We start from the raw sequence: 25,062 nt of genomic DNA, 5'->3' as shown, positions 1-25,062 counted from the left end.
TTAAAGAGGATCTGTTGCTTTCCCATTCAGGGAGAAGTGACGGGTTCTCCTGATAGGACATCTACCACCCGCCCATGTGACACAACATGATGAAGTCACTTCTGTTCGGCAGAAGGTGGTCAAATCCGGTTTTTTCATTTCAGGTTTATATGAATTACTGAGAGTTAAGGAACGACTTTTCTCCCCCGTAGATTCTTTCACCTCGTGTGCTGGAGACACCCAGCAAATACGGCATTTCCTGCTGCCCCATTGCAGTATATGGAGTCCTACACCTCTCACTTCTCTTCTGACGTCATCAGGGGCTGCCTGGCTCTTCCTGGTCCCTGGCCCCCCGACTACAGCACATGTGCAGTGTGGTGGAGATTCCCTTGAAGTCTGCCAGGATGCATGACCTATCCCAGGAGGCTTCAGAGGTGGGGGGGTCAGTCTTGCCTTGGTGGGAGAGGCAGAAGTGCGGGGCCGGGTCCCAAAAAGAGTATTAACACTTTAAATGTCTACATGTGGCATGGGGGGGGGGGGGGTGGTAAAGTGGGGGAGGAAGAGTCAAGAGGGTGAAGGTCCACTATCAATGGGATCAGAAGGCAGTTCTCTGGGTGTCACCCTAGTGGAGGTGGCCGTGTCCTAACCAATGGGAGCCGTGTGTTGGGTCACTAGCGGTCCCCCTGTATTTGTATTGTACTCATGATATGGGGGAGATTCAGAATATATTAAACTCCTACTGTACACGCCTGACATGCACCGTACACGCCTGACATGCACCCTACACGCCTGACATGCACCCTACACGCCTGACATGCACCGTACACGCCTGACATGCACCCTACACGCCTGACATGCACCCTACACGCCTGACATGCACCGCACACGCCTGACATGCACCGCACATGCCTGACATGCACCCTACACGCCTGACATGCACCCTACACGCCTGACATGCACCCTACACGCCTGACATGCACCGCACACGCCTGACATGCACCGCACACGCCTGACATGCACCGCACACGCCTGACATGCACCGCACACGCCTGACATGCACCCTACACGCCTGACATGCACCCTACACGCCTGACATGCACCGTACACGCCTGACATGCACCCTACACGCCTGACATGCACCCTACACGCCTGACATGCACCGCACACGCCTGACATGCACCGCACATTCCTGACATGCACCCTACACGCCTGACATGCACCCTACACGCCTGACATGCACCCTACACGCCTGACATGCACCGCACACGCCTGACATGCACCGCACACGCCTGACATGCACCGCACACGCCTGACATGCACCGCACACGCCTGACATGCACCGCACACGCCTGACATGCACCGCACACGCCTGACATGCACCCTACACGCCTGACATGCACCCTACACGCCTGACATGCACCGCACACGCCTGACATGCACCGCACACGCCTGAAATGCACCCTACACGCCTGACATGCACCGCACACGCCTGACATGCACCCTACACGCCTGACATGCACCGCACACGCCTGACATGCACCGCACACGCCTGACATGCACCCTACACGCCTGACATGCAGCATAGTCAGGTTCTGGCTTGCAGTTACTTCCTCAGCAAACCTTTCAGCTCTCTTCTTTCCTTCCTCAGTTCTGGGAAGTGATCAGCGATGAACATGGAATTGATCCCACTGGGAACTACGTCGGGGACTCGGACCTCCAGCTGGAGAGGATCAGCGTCTACTACAACGAGGCCTCCTGTAAGTCCCTGACATGTCCACACCGCTCTGGCCCCCTCTAGTGGACACATTGGTGCAATGCAGCCGGCAGTCAGTGAATCAGCACTAGAGCCATTAAACCAGCATTTCTAGACGTGGGATAGGCAGCCCCCCCTTTCTGATTGGCCGATTACTAAAGATTTGTTTTCTTCTCTCCTCTACATGTCTGGAAAAATGTGATCACCAGAGTGTTTATCCAGCGTTTTCACTATTCCCCGCATTCACTATATCCCAGGACCCCGCATTCACTATATCCCCCCTCCCCGGACCCCGCATTCACTATATCCCAGGACCCCGCATTCACTATATCCCCCCTCCCCGGACCCCGCATTCGCTCTCCCCGGACCCCGCATTCACTATATCCCCGGACCCCGCATTCACTATATCCCCGGACCCCGCATTCACTATATCCCCGGACCCCGCATTCACTATATCCCCCCTCCCCGGACCCCGCATTCGCTCTCCCCGGACCCCGCATTCACTATATCCCAGGACCCCGCATTCACTATATCCCAGGACCCCGCATTCACTATATCCCAGGACCCCGCATTCACTATATCCCCGGACCCCGCATTCACTATATCCCAGGACCCCGCATTCACTATATCCCCGGACCCCGCATTCACTATATCCCCCCTCCCCGGACCCCGCATTCACTATATCCCCGGACCCCGCATTCACTATATCCCAGGACCCCGCATTCACTATATCCCCGGACCCCGCATTCACTATATCCCCCCTCCCCGGACCCCGCATTCACTATATCCCTGGACCCCGCATTCACTATATCCCTGGACCCCGCATTCACTATATCCCCGGACCCCGCATTCACTATATCCCCGGACCCCGCATTCACTATATCCCCGGACCCCGCATTCACTATATCCCCGGACCCCGCATTCACTATATCCCCGGACCCCGCATTCACTATATCCCCGGACCCCGCATTCACTATATCCCCCCTCCCCGGACCCCGCATTCGCTCTCCCCGGACCCCGCATTCACTATATCTGATTTCCAACAGCCCATAAAACATGGAAATGCAATTATTTTAGTAAATATAAAATGCTAAATACCTTTTCTCATCAGTATATTGCAGTCTTGTGGCTTCTATCAGTACCCAGCAGAGCACTGCTTAAAACTTGTAGGGGGAGTTTTCTCTAGGAGGATGCAGAACCCCTGACCTCTGTCTGGACAGTACTGATTGGCCCTGTGCTGATCACATGCACTCTGCCAAGAAAAAACAAAACAAAAACCCACTCTAGCAATACACACCAAACTGAGCATGTGCAGAGTGACTCCACAGGAAATAAGAGGGGGACACTGGAAGATGGGGAGGATCATAGAAGACAGGATCAAACAGCATTTTTACACAATACAGAGGATTAACCCCTTAGGTCCCTCAGTGAGTATAACAAGCACACTTTCCTGCATCTACAGACTGATTGTACTGTTGGGGGTTCAGGAACACTTTAATTACAAATACAGAACTAAGCGGTGCTGCAGCCAATCTATGCGCACAAATGGACAAGTTAAAGTTCCACTTGATCAACATAAATGTGTTTTTTAGGCTTTGATAGGTTATGAAATGGTTAAACCCCCCGCCCCCCCCCCCCCCCCCCATCCAGAGATGGCTTCTGTATATCAGAATTCCATACCTAACCACAAGAAAAGGTGATCCAGCGCTCCTCATTTCCACTCTACAAAGCAATAAAACCTGACAGAGCTACTAACACATCCGCACTCCACCCAAAACAGACAAAAAAAAGAAACATTAAAAACGGTCCTTAGCGACAGTTTAATAACTGCCATTAGCAGAGGTTACTGGAGGTCATTTCCACACATACAGGATCCTTATCCAGGCGCATCTCGGTGTACAAACGCCGCGGTTAACGTAATTTTCGGTTTACGAATGAATATCCCATGACAATAACGCCGCGGTTTACTCATTTTTTACTATTTTTTTTCGCAATACGAAGTATATTTTTGAATGCAATTACCAGATTTTTTTTCTTCACTATCGCTCACAGGATTAGCTGTCACTTTCCCCGGAGCTAAAGGAAACGGTTTCTTTTAACTTGGGGAAATAAACTCGCATAAGGGTCTGGAATGGATTTTGGGGGGGCTGCACACCATTTTTAAAAAAATTTTTAGCGTGGGAGTTCCCCTCAAAATGCATACCAGATCCGAAGGGCTTGGTATGGATGGGAGGGGGGGGGGGACCCCATGTCATTTCCTAAAAAATGTTTGTAATTGCCGTCAAGTCTTCTACATTCAGCTGTCGGTGGGGAACCCCGCTGACGGCTGAAACATGAACACATGGTTGTCACTACTAAGACCTGATAATATAACTCCTGCGGTAGTTTAGTCGCGTTTACTTTTCTCTGACCTCCGGAACGGATTCCTTGGTTCTCATCACATTCCTATGGGAAACCGCGTTTCGGTTTACGTATTTTTCGCAATACGGAAAGTCCTGCAGAACGCATTAAATTCGTAAACCGAGATATTACTGTATATGTAAGTGTCTGAAGGCCGTCTCTGCCGAGGAACCCGTTAGGTTCTCCCCAGGGGCGGACTGACAACTCCTGGGGCCCCGGGGCAATAGGGGATCATGGGGCCCCTGTATCCTTGCCCAAACTCAAAAAAGCCTATGAAAAAGGTGGCATCTCATGGGGCCCCCTACTGACCCTGGGCCCTCGGGCAGTGCCCCTGCTTCTCCCTGACTTGAAGGACTTGTCCCCTTTCCTACTGAAGACTGAGATCTGAGGCTGACCGTAGATTCGGCTTCTCTGTTTTTTCACCACATTTTCTCTTTGTACTTACAGCACACAAGTATGTACCGCGAGCCATCCTAGTAGACCTGGAACCCGGGACGATGGACAGCGTCCGCTCTGGAGCCTTTGGACATCTTTTCCGACCCGATAACTTCATATTCGGTATAACAGAAGTCTAGCTCTACTCTGCACTTGTTTGTCTTTTGCAGATTGTTTCCATCTGATTTTAAGAATGAACACCAGGAATGAACACCAGGAATGAACACCAGGAATGAACACCAGGAATGAACACCAGGAATGAACACCAGGAATGAACACCAGGAATGAACACCAGGAATAGTACATAAAGCTAAAAAAAAACAAAAAACACAAAACAACAATTATACACACACAGTATATAGTTACATAGTTAGTCTGGCTGAAAAAAGACAAAAGTCCATCCAGTTCAACCATTAAAATTAAACGTATAATCCTCCACCCACAGTTGATCCAGAGGAAGGACAAAATCCCAGCAAAGCACGATCCAATCTGCTCCTGCAGGGGAAAAATTCCTCCCTGATCCCGCGAGAGGCAATCGGATATTCCCGGGATCAATAATCGGATATTCCCGGGATCAATAATCGGATATTCCCGGGATCAATAATCGGATATTCCCGGGATCAATAATCGGATATTTCCGGGATCAATAATCGGATATTCCCGGGATCAATAATCGGATATTGCCGGGATCAATAATCGGATATTCCCCGGATATATATATTATGTATAAATTGTTTCACCTGCCATAGGCTTTGGGTTGATTTACTAAAGGCAAACTGGTTGTGCACTTTGCAAGGGAAATTGCCCCAGAGCTAAGTGAATAAGGGGAAGCTCTGCTGACTTCCATCATCCAATCAGGTGCAAGCACAAAATGCTGTTTTTATTTTCCTTGCCTGTGATTGGGTATTCTTTGCAAAGTGAAGCTTCACCTCATTTGCTAAGCTCTGGAACAATTTCACTTACAAAGTGCGCAGTCTATTTGGCCTTAGTAAAGCCACCCCACAGCGTTCAGCCAGTTTTGTGATCCAGGCATCCAGCAGCATCAGGTCAGTGTCCTCATTTTTCTCTGTGGCACTGAAGCCATACAGCTTGGTCACCATCCTGCCCCTGTCTGGTGATTGGACAATGAAGGGGAAGCAGCAGTCTGATGAGGTCATCACTCTGCTCTCTTGTACTGTAATGCTGGAATGGTTCATTGACAGTTGTGCACAACATGCTGGCCTTCCCTCCCCCACAGGACCAATATTCAGGCAGGTTCAGGTACTAATGCTGGTTCTATAGAAACATACATTACATTCTATTTAAGTTCACACCAATGTTACCCCTTTCTGCCCCTTTCCAGCTCGTTAGGAGGATCTACAACAACGCAGTCACGGTGCTGGAGGTGAGCAACTGAGCGCGCTCCCAGCACAGCAGAGGAACATATGTGGCAGCATGGGGTTCACACCACCTTCATGCCACCACATGTAAGTGTACAGGAGCAGGAAGGGGTGAAAAGTCACATTTTCAGGACACAAATGTATGATGAACCCTCTTGTGGACTCACCAATGGAAATGTATGGAAGCTCCATTTTGGTTAGTGGTAAGTTGTTCGGTTGGAAATAAGCAGCTTGGCCAGTCACAAGTTATTCCATTGATTTACCTTCCACATAGGCTGGTTGTCCCTCAAGAACCTTCAAATCCAATGACACCACCAGGGTCATACAGGCAGTCTACAGCTATCTGGTGTCATGCCACTTCAGTTTCTGTGCTGGGGAGGGAACATGGAAGGGAAGAACATAGAAAATTCCTTGTAGATGGCAGCAGAAAACCAAGAGCTCCAGTAGTAGAAGGCGAAAGTGTCAGTGACGAAAAATTCCTCCTAGAGATGGGGGGGGGGGAGGGGAGGTGGACCTTCATACCAAGGCTTCAAAGAGCAAAACACACCACTCAGTTCCATCAACAATGGAGAACATTATTTGGGCAGAGGGGAGTTCCTGGTATATAGATGATGTGATCTACATTATACAGCCTTGGTCAGCAAGATGATGGATAATGGAGATCAGGCACCCCGGCCAGAAAGCACATCCAGTTCCTCAACCTCCAATGGAGCGTGGTAACAACAACCCCCAATACAGAACAGTTGTGTTTCTTCTATCTGCCTTCAGTTTGGGGTTACATAGTTAGTCTGGCTGAAAAAAGACAAAAGTCCATCCAGTTCAACCATTAAAAAAAAAAAAGTTGATCCGGAGGAAGGCAAAAAAAACCCAGCAAAGCACGATCCAATCTGCTCCTGCAGGGGAAACATTCCTTCCTGACCCCCCGAGAGGCAATCGGATATTCCCGGGATCAGCTTTCCCTATAAATGATATATCCAGTTATATTCTGTGTATCCAAGAAAGGATCCAGGACTTTCCTACAGCAATCCACTGAGCTGGCCACACCCACCTCTGGAGGGAGTCTATTCCACATTCTCACAGCTCTTACTGTGAAGAAACCTTTCCGTGTTTGGAGATGACATTACCTTTCCTGCAGACAAAGAGCGCCCCCTACCAATGACTCCAACGATGGGGCACAATTCGTCTCATTGAGATCAAAGATGGGGCATTGTTTACTCCGAATGATGAGGGACATTTTCTACTCCCGATGGCCACAGTCCGGCCCCCCTAAAGTCTGAAGGACAGTAAGCTGACCCTTTTTTTTAGAAAGTTTGGAGACCGCTGCTCTAGATCATCCATTAAAAAAAAAAGACGTTATAATCCTCCACCCACAGTTGGTCCAGAGGAAGGCAAAAAACCCAGCAAAGCACGATCCAATCTCCTCCTGCGGGGAAACATTCCTTCCTAACCCCCCGAGAGGCAATCGGATATTCCCTGGATCAATAATCTGATATTCCCGGGATCAATAATCTGATATTCCCGGGATCCACGTTCCCTATAAATGTTATATCCAGTTATATTCTGTGTATCCAAGAAAGAATCCAGGACTTTCCTACAGCAATCCACTGATTGGCCACAACCAACTCTGGAGGGAGTCTATTCCACATTCTCACAGCTCTTACTGTGAAGAAACCTTTCCATGTTTGGAGATGACATTTCTTTTCCTCCAGATGTAAAGAGCGCCCCCTTGTCCTCTGTGATGACCTCAAAGGTGACCTCTGAGATGTAAGGACCATGAATGGTCTTCATGGGACTCACGTTCAGAAATGAGTGCACAGGAAATTGTCCCATTCCTTTTGGTATTTAACAAAATGTAGAAAATTAAATGGAACATTTGCAGATTATCTGATTTTTTTTTTCCCCCTCACACCTGTTCACCCCCCTATGGGGCAGAGAAAAGTCTACATTTCTGTTATGGACCCGTTTCCTTAGCGATATCCTTGTCATTATTAAAGATAACAAAATGACCCTAAAAATAGGATTGTGGGGCCAAGTGCTGTATAGATATTTACATGTGAAATGAAGGGTTTTAATTGTGCGCTTAATGGAAAATGTGTTCAGCGGTACCTCAGTTTACGAATTTAATGCGTTCTCCGGGACGCAAAACATTCGTTAATGAATTGAAAACGAATTAATCCGTTCCGAAGGTCAGAAAAAAGTAACAAAAAAAGTCTGATCTGTTCAACTCTTTATAAAGTGCACTTTAATGGCATAAATACTGTCCAGGAACATGATTACAAATTAATTCGTAAATGCATTGAAAACCAATTAATCCATTCCGGAGGTCAGAAAAAAAAGCTAAAAAAAGTTTTATCTGTTCCAAAAAATTTTATAAAGGGCACTTTAAAGGCACAAAGGGACATGATTAAAAAAAAAAAAATTGTAAATGCATTGAAAACCAATTAATTGTTCCAGAGGTCAGAAAAAAGAAAAAAAAAAAAGCATTTTATCTGTTCAAAACTCTTTATAAAATGCACTTTAAAGGCATAAATACTGTCCAGGGACTTTTAAAAAAATTTCCAGAATGGCTCCAAAACTCAATTAAAAAAACCGCTCCAACACCTCCACACTGGACGCCACGTGCCGCCCACAGACTCCAGCATGCGTGGGGCCGGTGCTAGAAACCTCCCAGGCTCAATGCATCCTGGGAAACTTGCTTTGTATTGTGAAAAAAAATTGGTAAACCGAGGCATTATTTTCAATGGATTTTCATTCATAAATCAAAAATTACGTTAATCGTGGCGTTCGTACACCGAGGGACACCTCTACATTTATATTAATGGTGTAAATATATTACAAACACAACAAAAATAAAAAAAAGGTTGGATTACTAATTGTTAATGAAAAAAAGAAGGCGATAGGAAAAAAAATATTTGAAAGGAAAAAAGGAGAATAATTAGGGCTTAGAGTAAACGAAGGGTTAATAAGGGGCTAAACAGAGGAACATTTTATTTAAAAACAACATTTTTTACTTGTCAGGTTGCTTTAACGGACATCATATTCAGAAGTAATTATTATTATTATTATACAGAATTTATATATTATTATTATTATACAGGATTTATATAGTAATTATTATTATTATACAGGATTTATATATTATTATTATTATACAGGATTTATATAGTAATTATTATTGTTATTATACAGGATTTATATAGTAATTATTATTGTTATTATACAGGATTTATATAGTTATTATTATACAGGATTTATATAGTAATTATTATTATTATTATACAGGATTTATATATTATTATTATTATTATACAGGATTTATATAGTAATTATTATTGTTATTATACAGGATTTATATAGTAATTATTATTATTATTATACAGGATTTATATAGTAATTATTATTATACAGGATTTATATATTATTGTTATTATACAGGATTTATATAGTAATTATTATTATTATTATACAGGATTTATATAGTAATTATTATTATACAGGATTTATATAGTAATTATTATTATTATTATACAGGATTTATATAGTAATTTTTATTATACAGGATTTATATAGTAATTATTATTATTATTATACAGGATTTATATAGTAATTATTATTATACAGGATTTATATAGTAATTATTATTATTATTATACAGGATTTATATAGTAATTATTATTATACAGGATTTATATAGTAATTATTATTATTATTATACAGGATTTATATAGTAATTATTATTATACAGGATTTATATAGTAATTATTATTATTACTATACAGGATTTATATAGTAATTATTATTATACAGGATTTATATAGTAATTATTATTATTATTATACAGGATTTATATAGTAATTATTATTATACAGGATTTATATAGTAATTATTATTATTATTATACAGGATTTATATAGTAATTATTATTATACAGGATTTATATAGTAATTATTATTATTACTATACAGGATTTATATAGTAATTATTATTATACAGGATTTATATAGTAATTATTATTATTATTATACAGGATTTATATAGTAATTATTATTATACAGGATTTATATAGTAATTATTATTATTATTATACAGGATTTATATAGTAATTATTATTATACAGGATTTATATAGTAATTATTATTATTATTATACAGGATTTATATAGTAATTATTATTATTATTATACAGGAATTATATAGCGCCAACAGTTAGCTCAGCGCTGTACAAGTTCATTATTTTGAGAAAGGATGGAGTATCTGGCTGCTTGTCCCCAATATTAAATTCAAGAGAAAATGACCCCCTTGGGACTTTAGTGTAGCAGACAAAACATTACACATTTTTTATACAAATATATGAGTGATGTTTTGTCAGCTGAATTAACCCCTCACCCTCCAGAGGATTATACCCCCCCCCCCCTCCTGACCAGGCCTTTTTTGCGTTACGGCGCTGCGTTACTTTAACTGACAATTGCGCAGTCATGCAACGCTGCACCCACATGGAATTTATGTCCTTTTTTTCCCACAAATTGAGCTTTCTTTCGGTGGTATTTGATCACCTCTGCATTTTTTAGACCAACAATTTTGAAAAAAAACAATATTTTGGACTTTTTGCTATTAAACGTCCAGTAAAATCACATTTCGTCATAAATTTCGGCCAAAATGTATTCTGCTCCGTGTCTTCGCTAAAAAAAAAAAAATCCCAATACGTGTAAATTAATTGGCTGATGTGAAAGTTATAGCGTTTACAAATGGTGGTATAGATACTGGGTTTTTATTTTTTTTTTACTAATAATGGTGGCGATCAGCGGACTGCAGCGAGCATTCTGACACTGGGGGGTGAACTATCTGGTGTCACTGACATCCCCAGTGACACCAATAAAGTGATTAGTGCTAAAAAAAAAAAGCCCTGACACTGTACTAATGGCACTGAGCAGGAAGGGGTTAATATGAGGGGTGATCAAAGGGTTAACTGTGTGCTGGGAGTGTTTTACTAGGGGGAAGGGGGTGTGTGCCTTACTGTAATCACACTGATCTGGATGGCTGTGCTGTGCAGTGTGCCTGAGCTGACAGGGAGGAGAACTGTTAGGAAACAAAACAGTCCACCTCCCCATCGGAGATGCTCAGTAATCACCGGTCGCCGGAGGGTAATCGCTGGCCGGGACCCAGTGATTGACAGCCGCAAATGGTGACACGGATAGGGCGTGCGCCCCCTACCTGGAAATGCAGAATCACATATATATACACATGATTTTGCGCATCCTGCCGCCCTGTAGCAGTATATCTGCTATAGGGCGGGGGGAAAGCGGTTACAGTCTCAAGGAGGTAATTTTTTCTTGAATACAAGTTCATTCCTTTGATCTGCAGATGAATGAATAGAAAGAATATAAAAGTAACAATATGTTACATTGCATCTTTCTATATTCCCATCTGAGCTGTGTTATTATAAACACTGATTCATGTCGCATTCTTGACGGCTGCTGACACCTTCTCTGAGTATACAGTAATCCCAAGTCTGTATAATCAAAGCCGCCAATTACAGTATACTGGGTGGGGGGTCCCAGAAGCAGGGCAGGGAGAGCACTGGATGTGCTACACATGCCCTGTGTACATTGAAGTTTTTCTTGGGCATGTGTAACACGCCCAAAGTCCGCAGCTAGCTAAGAAACAGAAAACAGTTAGAAATCCAAGGAGGCAAAGATCCAATCAAATCAGTTTATTTTACATTCAGAATCCTAGCACTGTTAGATCTTGACATGCGACGAGCACTTTCTGTGCCAATACATTCATTTTTCGCTTTTGGAACATCTAGAAGCCCTGTGAAGTTTTTTTATTGCTGTCTGTGTCCCTACTGGTCACAAAAAGCTGAAAGTGGGGGGAAATCTCCCACCCAGGGACCCAGGGAGCTGTAAAACCATTTCCTAGCAGGGGGGGTAAAGGGTTGGACATTTTTGTTTTGTTTTATTTTTTGGTTTCCTATTCCCAAGAATTTTCCCCTCATTTCCAGTCCACATGGCCATTGCCAGGAAAACGGCTCCATCTAAAACTAAAAACAATAGGAATGAGTTTTCTTTTTTTTAATCAGATTTCGATATTAATGTGATTTTCTTTTTACATTTTTAGTATTCCAAAGCAGAACAATGATTTGAGGCTTCACACAAATTCCAGCATTAAAAATAAATTCTGCTGAAATGTGCCCAGTATTCATATCTTCTTACTCGTGGTCTTCTCTTCATTTTCTCCATCTCCAGGACAGAGTGGTGCCGGTAACAACTGGGCGAAGGGTCACTACACGGAAGGAGCTGAACTGGTGGACTCTGTATTAGATGTTGTGAGGAAGGAATGTGAAAACTGCGATTGCCTCCAAGGATTCCAGCTGACGCACTCTCTGGGTGGAGGCACTGGCTCTGGCATGGGCACTCTACTCATCAGTAAAGTCAGGGAGGAGTACCCAGATCGCATCATGAACACTTTTAGCGTAGTGCCTTCCCCGAAGGTGTCTGATACAGTAGTGGAGCCGTACAATGCTACATTGTCTATCCATCAACTGGTAGAAAATACCGACGAGACCTACTGCATTGACAACGAGGCTTTATATGACATCTGCTTCCGCACCCTAAAACTAGCCACTCCAACCTACGGAGACCTTAACCACCTTGTCAGTGCCACCATGAGCGGGGTCACCACTTCCCTAAGGTTCCCTGGACAACTCAATGCCGATCTGCGTAAACTGGCAGTCAACATGGTACCCTTCCCACGTCTCCATTTCTTCATGCCTGGTTTTGCCCCCCTGACTGCCCGTGGCAGCCAACAGTATCGGGCACTCACTGTCCCTGAACTCACTCAGCAAATGTTTGACGCCAAGAATATGATGGCAGCCTGTGACCCGCGCCACGGACGGTACCTGACAGTGGCTACCGTCTTCCGTGGGCGCATGTCAATGAAGGAGGTGGACGAACAGATGCTGGCCATCCAGAGCAAGAACAGCAGCTACTTTGTAGAATGGATCCCCAACAATGTGAAAGTTGCCGTGTGTGACATTCCACCTCGTGGTCTCAAGATGTCCTCCACATTCATCGGCAACAGCACCGCCATACAAGAGCTTTTCAAACGCATCTCCGAGCAGTTCACTGCCATGTTCCGACGCAAAGCTTTCTTGCATTGGTACACCGGAGAGGGTATGGACGAAATGGAGTTCACAGAAGCCGAAAGCAATATGAATGATCTTGTATCAGAGTACCAGCAGTACCAAGATGCCACAGCCGAAGAGGAGGGCGAGATGTACGAAGATGACGAGGAAGAATCTGAGGCTCAAGGAAAGTAAAAGCCATCCCAGGGCTAGAGTCCTCTGTTTGTGCCCCCCCCCCAGGTTTAGGAGTCCTACTCATATTGCATCATGCATTGCTTCTGAGTTAGAATTATAGTCCCAGTCAGGATCAGAATCTCTACCCTTCATCTCCCTTATTTATTTAGCTCCCCGATGCCAAAACCGACAGAATTTACTTTGCACAGTGTGGTAATAGCAAAGGCAGAACTTATTGTGGACAGAGGCCCAGAAACCATTGCAGGACACTATGTATACAGACTTATTTCTTCTTTACCTGCCCCCCGGCCCTGAGATTGTGAAACCTCACGGTTGTGACACCATGTCAAGGTTTCTGTTCCTAGGTTCATTCTCCGTAGTTAAGGGATGGCCATGGGCACAGAAATCAGGCCATCACACGTCTGCCTGCCCTTACAGTCACAGTGGCCCTGAAGCTGACCTCTACCACTACAGGTTGAGGTCTGCCATTTTGTGACCACTAGTGGTAGCTCAAGGCATGGTGGAGCTGAGTTGATGGACTGGCCAGTTGAGGTCACTTTTAGGGTGTCCATGGCCTTTCAGGCAAGGGAGAGGTTACAACGTTAGTTAGGAGGAGGGTCAAGGGTGTAGAGTAGCAGAAGGCAAACTGAATGTGTTTTGAGTGAAAAGCAGAAAGCTTGAAGTCTAGAAATAGTATGACAACGCGTTCCAAGCAGGAAGAGCTGAAGTGGCGTGTACGTGTTCATAACTGCATGGATGGGGAATAGGGATTTGTGTTCGCTGGGGGAGAACTCCGGCTCTCGACAAAGTGTTGCGTAGACTCTAGCGCCAGAGTCCCAGGTTTTACTCTGTGTCTTCATCTTTCTCTCGTAATGTTTGGTTTTATTTTTTTTTTTTTTGTTACGTGCTTTTATTTTTTATGTCAAGTTTATTGGATTATTTATTTTTAAATAACAAATAAACTTCCTGCTGTCCAACATGTGAGTGTGATGGACTCTATTTAAAAACACCGAACAAGCCGCTGAGTGTTCATCCGTAATGACGTGTACAGTAACATATCAGATGATCGGCACGCTGAATCGTTTATCAAGTCTGGGATCAGAGGCCGCTGATAGACGACAAGAAATTACAATTTGCAAAAAATGATTGAAAGGCCCTCTGATCTGCGAAGAAACAAAGAGCTCTTTGTAGGAAGTGCATGACCCGTGCGTGTACGGATGTGTATATCCACCTTCGCCGGACAGAAAAGAAACATTTTGTTTTTCATGTAACCCGGAACACTCGATTTTATGGCTCAAATTGGCAACTGAATTATAAAACCTAAGGCAAGGTTAAAATTAGCGCTTCTTATAAAACGTCAGTCAGATGTGCCTTGGAGGAAGAGGGAAAGTCTTCAAAAAGGCAAAAAGTATATATTTGTAGTTTTGGAGGACAGCTTCATACCTACCAGTTGGGCCTTACCTGGCGGGATAATGTAGATAAAGCGGATCTTCACCCTCTAGGACAGGGGTGTCAAACTGGCGGCCCTCCAGCTGTTGTCAAACTACAAGTCCCATCATGCCTCTGCCTTTGGGAGTCATGCTTGTAACTGTCACTTGCAATGCCTCATGGGACTTGTAGTTTGGCAACAGCTGGAGAACCACCAGTGCTCTAGGCAATCTTCCCTCCCTCCTCTCCTTAAGTAGCGTGGTTTTATTTTTTTAACCTTTTTTTTTCTAAAAAAAAGTGTTCAGGCTGCCCTTTTGTGCACATCAATCGCCTAGGCCAGGGGTCTCCAAACTCCAAAGGGCCAGTTTACTGTCCTTCAGAGTTTAGGGAAGCTGGTCTGTGGCTGTTGGTAGTTGAAATTGTCCTGGTGTCAGTGGGAGTAAACAATGCATCTTTGGTGTCAGGGGGAGGAATAGTGCCCCATTTCTGGTGTCAGTGGGAGGAACAGTGCCCTATTGCTGGTGTCAGTTTGAGTGCCACATCATTGGTGTCAGTGGGAGGAATAGTGCCCCATTGTTGGAGTAGTGGGCCCCATTGCTGATGTCCTTAGCATGAACTATGCCCCGTTGTTGGTGCCAGTTTGAGCACCTCATCATTGGGGTCAGTGGGAGGAATAGTGCCCTGTTTCTGGTGTCAGTGGGAGAAATAGGGCCCCATTGTTGGTGTCAGTGGGCCCCATTGCTGATGTCATTAGCAGGAACCATGCCCCATTGTTGGTGCCAGTTTGAGTGCCTCATCAGTGGGAGGAATAGTGCCATATTGTTGGTGTCAGTTTGAGTGCTTCATCATTGGTGTCAGTGGGAGAAATAGGGCCTCATTGTTGGTGTCAGTGAGCCCCATTGCTGATGTCATTAGCAGGAATTATGCCCCATTGTTGGTGTCAGTGGGAGGAAAAGTGCCTCAAGGGCCAGATAAAGGCAAGCAAAGGGCCACAGTTTGGAGACCACTGGCCTAGGCGAATGATGTGCACTATGTGCCCCTCCTGGTATTGCATGTCACGTAAACCCAGGAGGCAATGGGGATTGACTTACTAAAGGTAAATGGACTGCACTCAGCAAACGCAGTTTCCCCAGAACTTAGGTAATGAGGTAAAGCTTCACTTTGCAAAGAATACCCAATTACATGCAAGGAGAAAAACACTTCTTGCACATGATTGGATGATGGAAGTTGGTGGAGCCTCCCCTCATTTACTAAGCTATGGAGCAACTGCACTTGCAAAGTGCAGAGTTTAGTAAATCCATCCCCGAGTCTCAGGCCTAGTGGTGTCATCTGTAGACCCTGCTGGCTAATCCCAGAAAAGCCAGTGCCGACCCATGGAGGGGGACCTCAACAAAGAAGGATCGGGGCTGTAAAACCATTACACAGAGCAGGTAAGTATGACGCGTTTTATTATTTCAAAAGAAAAAGAAGCTTTACAACCACATCAAAGTATAGAGAGATACACGTGTCTTCGTTGTATCAAGTCCTATATCCACCAGGCAAATCCTAGTCCATTCTAGTTATCCAAACTGCAGGAAATCAATGCCAAGGCCCGTCATTTGTCTACATTGCCCAGACATACACAAGTTCCATCCAACCAGGACCATTACACAAGGACTGTCCAGCCATGGGAAATGCGAAAATACTGAAAACCAAGTGTGCATCGAAATGAAAACCAAGCGTGCATCGATCTGAAAGCCAAGCGTGCATCGATCTGAAAGCCAAGCGTGCATCGATCTGAAGACCAAGCGTGCATCGATCTGAAGACCAAGCGTGCATCGATCTGAAGACCAAGCGTGCATCGATCTGAAAAGCAAGCGTGCATCGATCTGAAAAGCAAGCGTGCATCGATCTGAAAAGCAAGCGTGCATCGATCTGAAAAGCAAGCGTGCATCGATCTGAAAAGCAAGCGTGCATCCATCTGAAAACCAAGCGTGCATCGATCTGAAAACCAAGCGTGCATCGATCTGAAAACCAAGCGTGCATCGATCTGAAAACCAAGCGTGCATCGATCTGAAAACCAAGCGTGCATCGATCTGAAAACCAAGCGTGCAGCGATCTGAAAACCAAGCGTGCATCGATCTGAAAACCAAGCGTGCATCGATCTGAAAACCAAGCGTGCAGCGATCTGAAAACCAAGCGTGCATCGATCTGAAGACCAAGCGTGCATCCATCTGAAAACCAAGCTTGCATCGATCTGAAAACCAAGCGTGCATCGAAATGAAAACCAAGCGTGCATCGATCTGAAAACCAAGCGTGCATCGATCTGAAAACCAAGCGTGCATCGATCTGAAAACCAAGCGTGCATCGATCTGAAAACCAAGCGTGCATCGATCTGAAAACCAAGCGTGCATCAATCTTCTCTTTGCACACGCCTCAGCAAAAATGACTGAAAATCATAAATGCAGCTGCGGCACCATCAATCAATCACTGTATGTGTTGGTTCAGCCTTCCTCGATCTTTTTCCCAAAGGAATCCTTGAATGTGAGGCCTCAGAGGACTCGTGTTGTAAATGATATCCACAGCATGATAGGAGGTTGTAGATATAACAATGTGGTATATTGGACCCTCATGCAGCGGCTGGAGTGAGCCTACCCTCAGGGCAGACCGATGGTTACATCCTACAGCACTGTTAGGAAATGTTTAGTAATAATCATGAATCGATAGACAACTGCAGGATCCAACGTCCCAAGGCCAAGGCCCATCATTGATCCGTCCATTGCCCAGACACACATTCCATCCAACTAGGACCAAACACAACCTCTTCCGCCATATGTACCGAGGACTGTCCAGCCACGGAATAAATATTCACAAGCGTACATTGGTCTTCTTTTCACTGACACCTCAAAAAATACTGAAAATAATAAATGTAACAAGACCCGCGCCGTCACATACTGTATATATTCATATGTTTGCACTGGAGGGTTGCTTCGTCTCTTCTGTTCTGTTAGTCCAAAAAGCAGCTTGATGAGTGACAATGATGGTGTACGGGACTCCAGCCCCCTCCATTTACCACAATGGGATAGATTTTGTAAATTGCTTTTTTATTTTTTGGTGGTGTGGGGCCACACTTCCTCCCTTCTTGCCTAGGCACCTGTGCTGAAGGGCTCTGCTGGGCTTCAGGACCTGGCAAGTGCACAAGGATGGATCTCTTTTCCTGCGTACGTGTGAGTACAGCTCAATGTCTGGAAAGATGTGCCGCAGCTCTCTGTCAGGGCCAAGCCAGTTGAGAATGGCAGATGGGGGGGGGGGGGGGTAGGGGAAATAACCAAAATCACGGACACTGAAGTTCCTCTCAGTTTGAAGACTACGTTGGCGATTCCATGGTTTGCAGTCTCTCTATTCTCCTCTAAGGCCGCTCTGACGTGGCCAGGACCTAGGTTTTAGGCCATTTTCTTGTAGGATGCACTGCCGGCCATCTAGGTGTAGTCCGGAGGGAATGGCATTGGTGCTGCAAAATGCTGTAGTAGATGTTTTAGCTTCAGGGTAGCAGCCAGTCTGAGCAAACCTCTAAATAGTGCCCCATCATTGGTGTCAGTGGGAGGAATAGTGCCCCATCATTGGTGTCAGTGGGAGGAATAGTGCCCCATCATTGGTGTCAGTGGGAGGAATAGTGCCCCATCATTGGTGTCAGTGGGAGGAATAGTGTCCCATCATTGGTATCAGTGGGAGGAATAGCGCCCCATCATTGGTGTCAGTGGGAGGAATAGTGTCCCATCATTGGTGTCAGTGGGAGGAATAGTGTCCCATCATTGGTATCAGTGGAAGGAATAGCGCCCCGTCATTGGTGTCAGTGGGAGGAATAGTGCCCCATCATTGATGTCAGTGGGAGGAATAGTGTCCCATCATTGGTATCAGTGGAAGGAATAGCGCCCCGTCATTGGTGTCAGTGGGAGGAATAGTGCCCCATCATTGGTGTCAGTGGGAGGAATAGTGCCCCATCATTGGTATCAGTGGGGGGAATAGTGCCCCGTCATTGGTGTCAGTGGGAGGAATAGTGCCCCGTCATTGGTGTCAGTGGGAGGAATAGTGCCCCGTCATTGGTGTCAGTGGGAGGAATAGTGCCCCGTCATTGGTGTCAGTGGGAGGAATAGTGCCCCGTCATTGGTGTCAGTGGGAGGAATAGTGCCCCGTCATTGGTGTCAGTGGGAGGAATAGTGTCCCGTCATTGGTGTCAGTGGGGGGAATAGTGCCCCGTCATTGGCGTCAGTGGGAGGAATAGTGTCCCGTCATTGGCGTCAGTGGGGGGAATAGTGCCCCATCATTGGTGTCAGTGGGAGGAATAGTGTCCCATCATTGGCGTCAGTGGGGGGAATAGTGTCCCGTCATTGGCGTCAGTGGGAGGAATAGTGTCCCATCATTGGTATCAGTGGGAGGAATAGTGTCCCATCATTGGTGTCAGAGAAAAAGAATGGTGTTTTGTTGTTGGTGTCAGTGGGAGGAATATGTCTCATAATAGTGGAAGATACATTACCTCAAGGTCCAAATAAAAGTAAGCAGAGGGCTGCATGCGTCCCGCAGGCCACAGTTTGGAGACCACTGCTTTAAAGCACACTATGTAGGAGGACAAACCTTCGGGACACTTTATTAGGTGCAGCCATGTTCAGAAGAGTGCGGATTCTGTAGAGGCCATGTTGGATAACAACAGCAGGGCCACAACTATGTGCGATGGGTCCCTATAGCAAACCCATGAAGGGGCCCCTCAAAATGCCTCTCAAATCTCCATCTTGAGGAAAGTTCCTCTAGCGATGCAGAATACTAATCGTTGTCATAGAGCGGGGTATTGAATTCAAATTCACCAGGAAACCTCTCATCCAGCAGAGGTCCGAAACTCATGTAGGCACCTGGGGTGCGTTTCTGTGTTCACCAAACCGCATGTTGCTGCCGCACAATTTTGAAAAAAAGGGTTGTGGACTTCTTTCTCTGACCCCCTTTCGCTGACCTTCCCGAGAGGGGAGCACCAAATGCACATGTGCAGATCTGAACGTGTTCTCACATCCGTGTCCTCAATCCCCACTGCACATCACAGCCCCCTCCTCCTTCACAGCAAGATTCCCACTTGTTGGGGGTCCTCAGCTCCCCCGGTACATCGCCCCCTCCACCTCTTTCACAGTTGTGTTCTCCCACTTCCTTGACATCAACCCCCCCCCCATGACAATTCTCAGCCCCACCACTTTAATGTTCCTAGCCCCCCACATTATTGTCCTCAGCCCCCCCCCCCACATTATTGTCCTCAGCCCCCCCCCCACACATTATTGTCCTCAGCCCCCCGCCCACATTATTCTCCTCAGCCCCCCCAGATTATTGTCCTCAGCCCCCCCCACATTATTGTCCTCAGCCCCCCCCCCACATTATTGTCCTCAGCCCCCACACATCACAGTCCTTTGCCCCCTTACATTTCAGTCCTCATCTCCTCCACTTTAATTATAATGTCCTCAACCCCCCCCCCTTCCTCAGTCCCCCCATATTACTGTTTTCCGCCCCCCCCCCACTTAATGTCCTCAGCCCCCACACATCACGGTCCTTAGCCCCCACATTATTGTCCTCAGCCCCCCCCCCTCATCACAGCCTCTAGCCCCCCACATTTCAGTCCTCAGCTCCTCCACTTTAATTATAATGTCCTCACCCCCCCCCCCGTCTTCAGTCCCCCCATATTACTGTTTTCAGCCCCCCCCCACTTAATGTCCTCAGCCCCCACACATCACGGTCCTTAGCCCCCACATTATTGTCCTCAGCCCCCCTCCTCATCACAGCCTCTAGCCCCCCACATTTCAGTCCTCAGCTCCACCACATTAATTATAATGTCATCAATGCCCCCCCTCGCTGTCCTCAGTCCCCCCATATTACTGTTCTCAGCCCCCCCATTTAATGTCCTCAGCTCCCCAACATTCAGTCCTTGGTTTCTTTTCACATCTGCCCCTGTCCCTGTCCTACCTTACACAGACAGTGATTGATTGCTAGGACTGCCCTTCATCAACCAATCAGTTGCTTGTTAACCTCAGGCAGCTCCCGCCCTCCATTCAGAACTGTCTTGCCTTCCATTGTCAGCAACGTGAGGATGGCTGGGGGAAGAAAAGGCTCCTAAATGGCAGGACCGTACTGGTCCGGATGGGGTGGTGACTCAGTCCGCATCCAGACCCCGGTCCGCCATTTAGTGATGCCTGTCATAGAAATTTCCAAATGTTATCTACACCAATTTTTTTCCAAATGCATTTCTGCGCATTAATGAGTGTGTAGCCAGACACCTCTGTGGCCCCATAATTGTTACATGGTCTGCTATAACCGGAGAGATACCCTGGACCAGGGGCGGACTGACAACTCATGGGGCCCCCGGGCAATAGGGGATCATGGGGCCCCTGTGTCCTTGCCCAAACTCAAAAAAGCCTACGAAAAAGCTACCAGGGGCATCTCATGGGGCCCCCTACTGACCCCGGGCCCTCGGGCAGTGCCCAAGTTTCCAAATGGTCAGTCCGCCCCTGCCCTGGACTAATACACAACCAACCCGAATCGTAGACCCAAGATAGGATGCAGCCATTGATTCCGGGTTGTACACCAGATTCTCACCCTACAACCAGGAGAACTCAAGATTGGTCTCACCTGGTGACGTGTTTCCGGAATTCAGACTTGCTGGTCCTACGTCCTTTATATTCATAAAAATGAATTTCTTGTTATAGGTATTAAAAATGCAAATAAACACACTTAGGCAAAATAATTCCCATGGGTAAAGAAGGAGCCCTGCACGCCGTGACGTCACGCCGCCGGATCACGGAGGTCTGGCGGCCATCTTTGTATCCGGCTGGTCAGTGCACACAGCAGCTTTATGCTGCTTAGACCTATTTCTAAGGATTGTATTATCACCTATCTTCACCCATGGGAATTATTTCGCCTAAGTGTGTTTATTTGCATTTTTAATACCTATAACAATAAATTTATTTTTATGAATAATTACTACACTATGGGTACTATGTTTTGCTCCACACCGAGCACTTAATCCCCCAGGATCCCCAGGTGACCATCCCAGGGCCAAGAGGAGAGAAATTTAAAAGCAGACCCCCACCGCAGCCAGCTTTAAAGGGGACCTCTAGAAGTGTCTTTCCATCACCCTTATCCACAGAAGAGGTATCCATTCCAGGCTGCATCCTTCCCAGGACAGAGGGGACCTCTGGCTTATTTGATGTAAATGTGCATTTATATTGCGCCTCTGGTGAGTGTGCAATTTTACCGTTTTTCCCCGCACGTCACCGGATCACATGTGTCACTGGGAGTAGAGAAGTCACCTGTCCAGCTTATCATTTTCCTGTACCAACATCACTTCCAGCACTTATTGGACATTTATTGTTGCATTTTGGTTATATATAGTGCATGGTTGTTGGGATATATTATTTCACATCGGATACGGACATTAGTTGTCACCATTCTGCTATTTTATTCTATGCTATACCAGCAATCTTATTGTGAATTTTAGCCTCAGGCATTTGCATCTTATATATGTTTTTAGATTTCTATAGCGCTGCACTATACATTTTATGTTTCTTTTGGTGGTATTTAATCACTGCTGGGGTTTTTAATTTTTGCTAAATTAACAAAAAAAGCGAAAACAAGAAAAGCGAAAAAGACCAAAAATTTTGAAAAAAACTCATGATTTTCTTTGTTTCTGTTATAAAAGTTTGCAAATAAATAATTGTTTTTCATAAATTTAGGCCGAGATGTATTCTGCTACATGTCTTTGGTGAAAATAACCAAAATCATTATTTATTATTTAGTCTGTAGGAAAGTTATAGAGTTCACAAACTATGGGATATATCTGAAAATTGGTCAATCCTGATGTACTGATGGACGATCTAATTTCTGAAGGCCCAAAAATGTCAGGACAGAACAGATATCCTCCAAATGTCAGGGCGGTACAGAAATCCCCCCAAATGTCAGAACGGTACAGATATCCCCCCAAATGTCAGGACAGGACAGATATCCCCCAAATGTCAGGACAGTACAGATATCCCCCAAATGTCAGGACAGGACAGATATCACCCAAATATCAGAACAGTACAGCTATCCCCCCAAATGTCAGCACAGGACAGATATCCCCCAAATGTCAGGACAGGACAGATACCCCCCCAAATGTCAGCACAGAACAGATACCCCCCAAATGTCAGGACAGGACAGATATCCCTTAAATGTCAGGACAGGACAGATACCCCCCAAATGTCAGCACGGTACAGATATCCCCCAAATGTCAGGACGGTACAGATATCCCCCCAAATGTCAGGACGGTACAGATATCCCCCAAATGTCAGGACGGGACAGATATCCCCCAAATGTCAGGACAGGACAGATATCCCCCAAATGTCAGGACAGGACAGATACCCCACAAATGTCAGGACGGTACAGATATCCCCAAATGTCAGGACAGGACAGATATCCCCCAAATGTCAGGACAGTACAGATATCCCCAAATGTCAGAACGGTACAGATATCCCCCAAATGTCAGGACAGGACAGATATCCCCCCAAATGTCAGGACGGTACAGATATCCCCCAAATGTCAAGATGGTACAGATATCCCCCAAATGTCAGGACAGTACAGATATCCCCCCAAATGTCAGGACGGTACAGATATCCCCCCAAATGTCAGGACGGTACAGATATCCCCCAAATGTCAGGACGGTACAGATATCCCCCAAATGTCAGGACGGTACAGATATCCCCCAAATGTCAGAACGGTACAGATATCCCCCCAAATGTCAGAACGGTACAGATATCCCCCAAATGTCAAGACGGTACAGATATCCCCCAAATGTCAGGACGGTACAGATATTCCCCAAATGTCAGGACGGTACAGATATCCCCAAATGTCAGGACGGTACAGATATCCCCCAAATGTCAGGACGGTACAGATATCCCCCAAATGTCAGGACGGTACAGATATCCCCCAAATGTCAGGACGGTACAGATATCCCCCAAATGTCAGAACGGTACAGATATCCCCCAAATGTCAGGACGGTACAGATATCCCCCAAATGTCAGGACGGTACAGATATTCCCCAAATGTCAGGACAGGACAAATATCCCCCAAATGTCAGGACAGTACAGATATTCCCCAAATGTCAGGACAGTACAGATATCCCCCAAATGTCAGGACGGTACAGATATCCCCCAAATGTCAGGACGGTACAGATATCCCCAAATGTCAGGACGGTACAGATATCCCCCAAATGTCAGGACGGTACAGATATCCCCCAAATGTCAGGACGGTACAGATATCCCCAAATGTCAGGACGGTACAGATATCCCCAAATGTCAGGACAGGACAGATATCCCCCAAATGTCAGGACGGTACAGATATCCCCCAAATGTCAGGACGGTACAGATATCCCCAAATGTCAGGACAGGACAGATATCCCCCAAATGTCAGGACGGTACAGATATCCCCAAATGTCAGGACGGTACAGATATCCCCCAAATGTCAGGACGGTACAGATATCCCCCAAATGTCAGGACGGTACAGATATCCCCAAATGTCAGGACGGTACAGATATCCCCCAAATGTCAGGACGGTACAGATATCCCCCAAATGACCCCTTTTTGCAGAGTAGACAGTCCGACGTATTTCATAAGAGTATTGGCGAGTTTTTTGAAGTTGTAATTTTTTTGTCATATGTTTCACAATTTTTCGTTTCCATCCTGTCACCAGTGCAGTACGCTGTCATCATATGACTGGTGTGGCGTTGATCAGGGACACTGACTGGTGACAGTACGAAAAAAAAACCTTTTTTTAATTATTTTTTATTACATTTTTTCTCTTTTTTTTAAGATTTTTTTTTTCATATTGCACTATGACAAAGTAGTATTGCAGTAATATTGTACAACTTTGGGGAAATGATCAGTATTTTTTTTTCACACAATTTGATTGATTATAGCAAAGAAATCGATTCATTCAGGTTTTTTTTTTGTTGTGCCTAGCTGTGATTGGCCATGGCTAATTACATGACACAGATGGCCTGTGATTGGCCCGCCTGTGCATGTGATCTCTGTGACCATTCACAGCTAGACACACTAGTATACAATGGACGGCATGAAAGGAAGCCATCCATTGTATACAACTGTCATGTGACTTGCTGTGATTGGTCACATGGTGCTGGCAACGGGGCCGGCACAGAGATCTGTCATCGGCCATGTCTGAGGTACACAGCCGGTGACAGATCTCGCCACAGCGCGGCCCTGCAGGCATGCCCAACGTACGTTCCAGGAAGGACACCATATGGCGTCCTCCCGGAGGGACGAAGTGTCAGCCCGACTGCCATTTGGCCATAGGTCGGACGGCAACTGGTTAACTAATCATTTTTAATAATAATTG

The 25,062-nt window shown here is 45.7% G+C and overlaps 1 protein-coding gene across 1 annotated transcript in view; it reads left to right on the top strand.

The window, feature by feature from the left end:
* The window catches only part of LOC149430638 (tubulin beta-3 chain), a 28,118-nt gene extending 13,897 nt beyond the window's left edge, over positions 1–14,221 (top strand). Inside the window, exons 2-4 of the mRNA XM_089666161.1 lie at positions 1,628–1,736; positions 4,580–4,690; positions 12,191–14,221. Of these exons, the coding sequence (XP_089522287.1) occupies positions 1,628–1,736; positions 4,580–4,690; positions 12,191–13,263 (1,293 nt within the window). The 3' untranslated portion in view covers positions 13,264–14,221. The remainder of the gene's footprint in view (positions 1–1,627; positions 1,737–4,579; positions 4,691–12,190) is intronic.
* The last annotated feature ends 10,841 nt before the right edge of the window (positions 14,222–25,062 follow it).

The sequence above is a fragment of the Staurois parvus genome, unplaced genomic scaffold (assembly GCF_062004578.1).
Source record: "Staurois parvus isolate SC_StPar_1 unplaced genomic scaffold, SC_StPar_1.0 ptg002567l, whole genome shotgun sequence".
Lineage (NCBI taxonomy): Eukaryota > Metazoa > Chordata > Amphibia > Anura > Ranidae > Staurois > Staurois parvus.
Note: the sequence above shows the minus strand (reverse complement) of the source record. Positions and strands in the feature narration are given on the sequence as shown.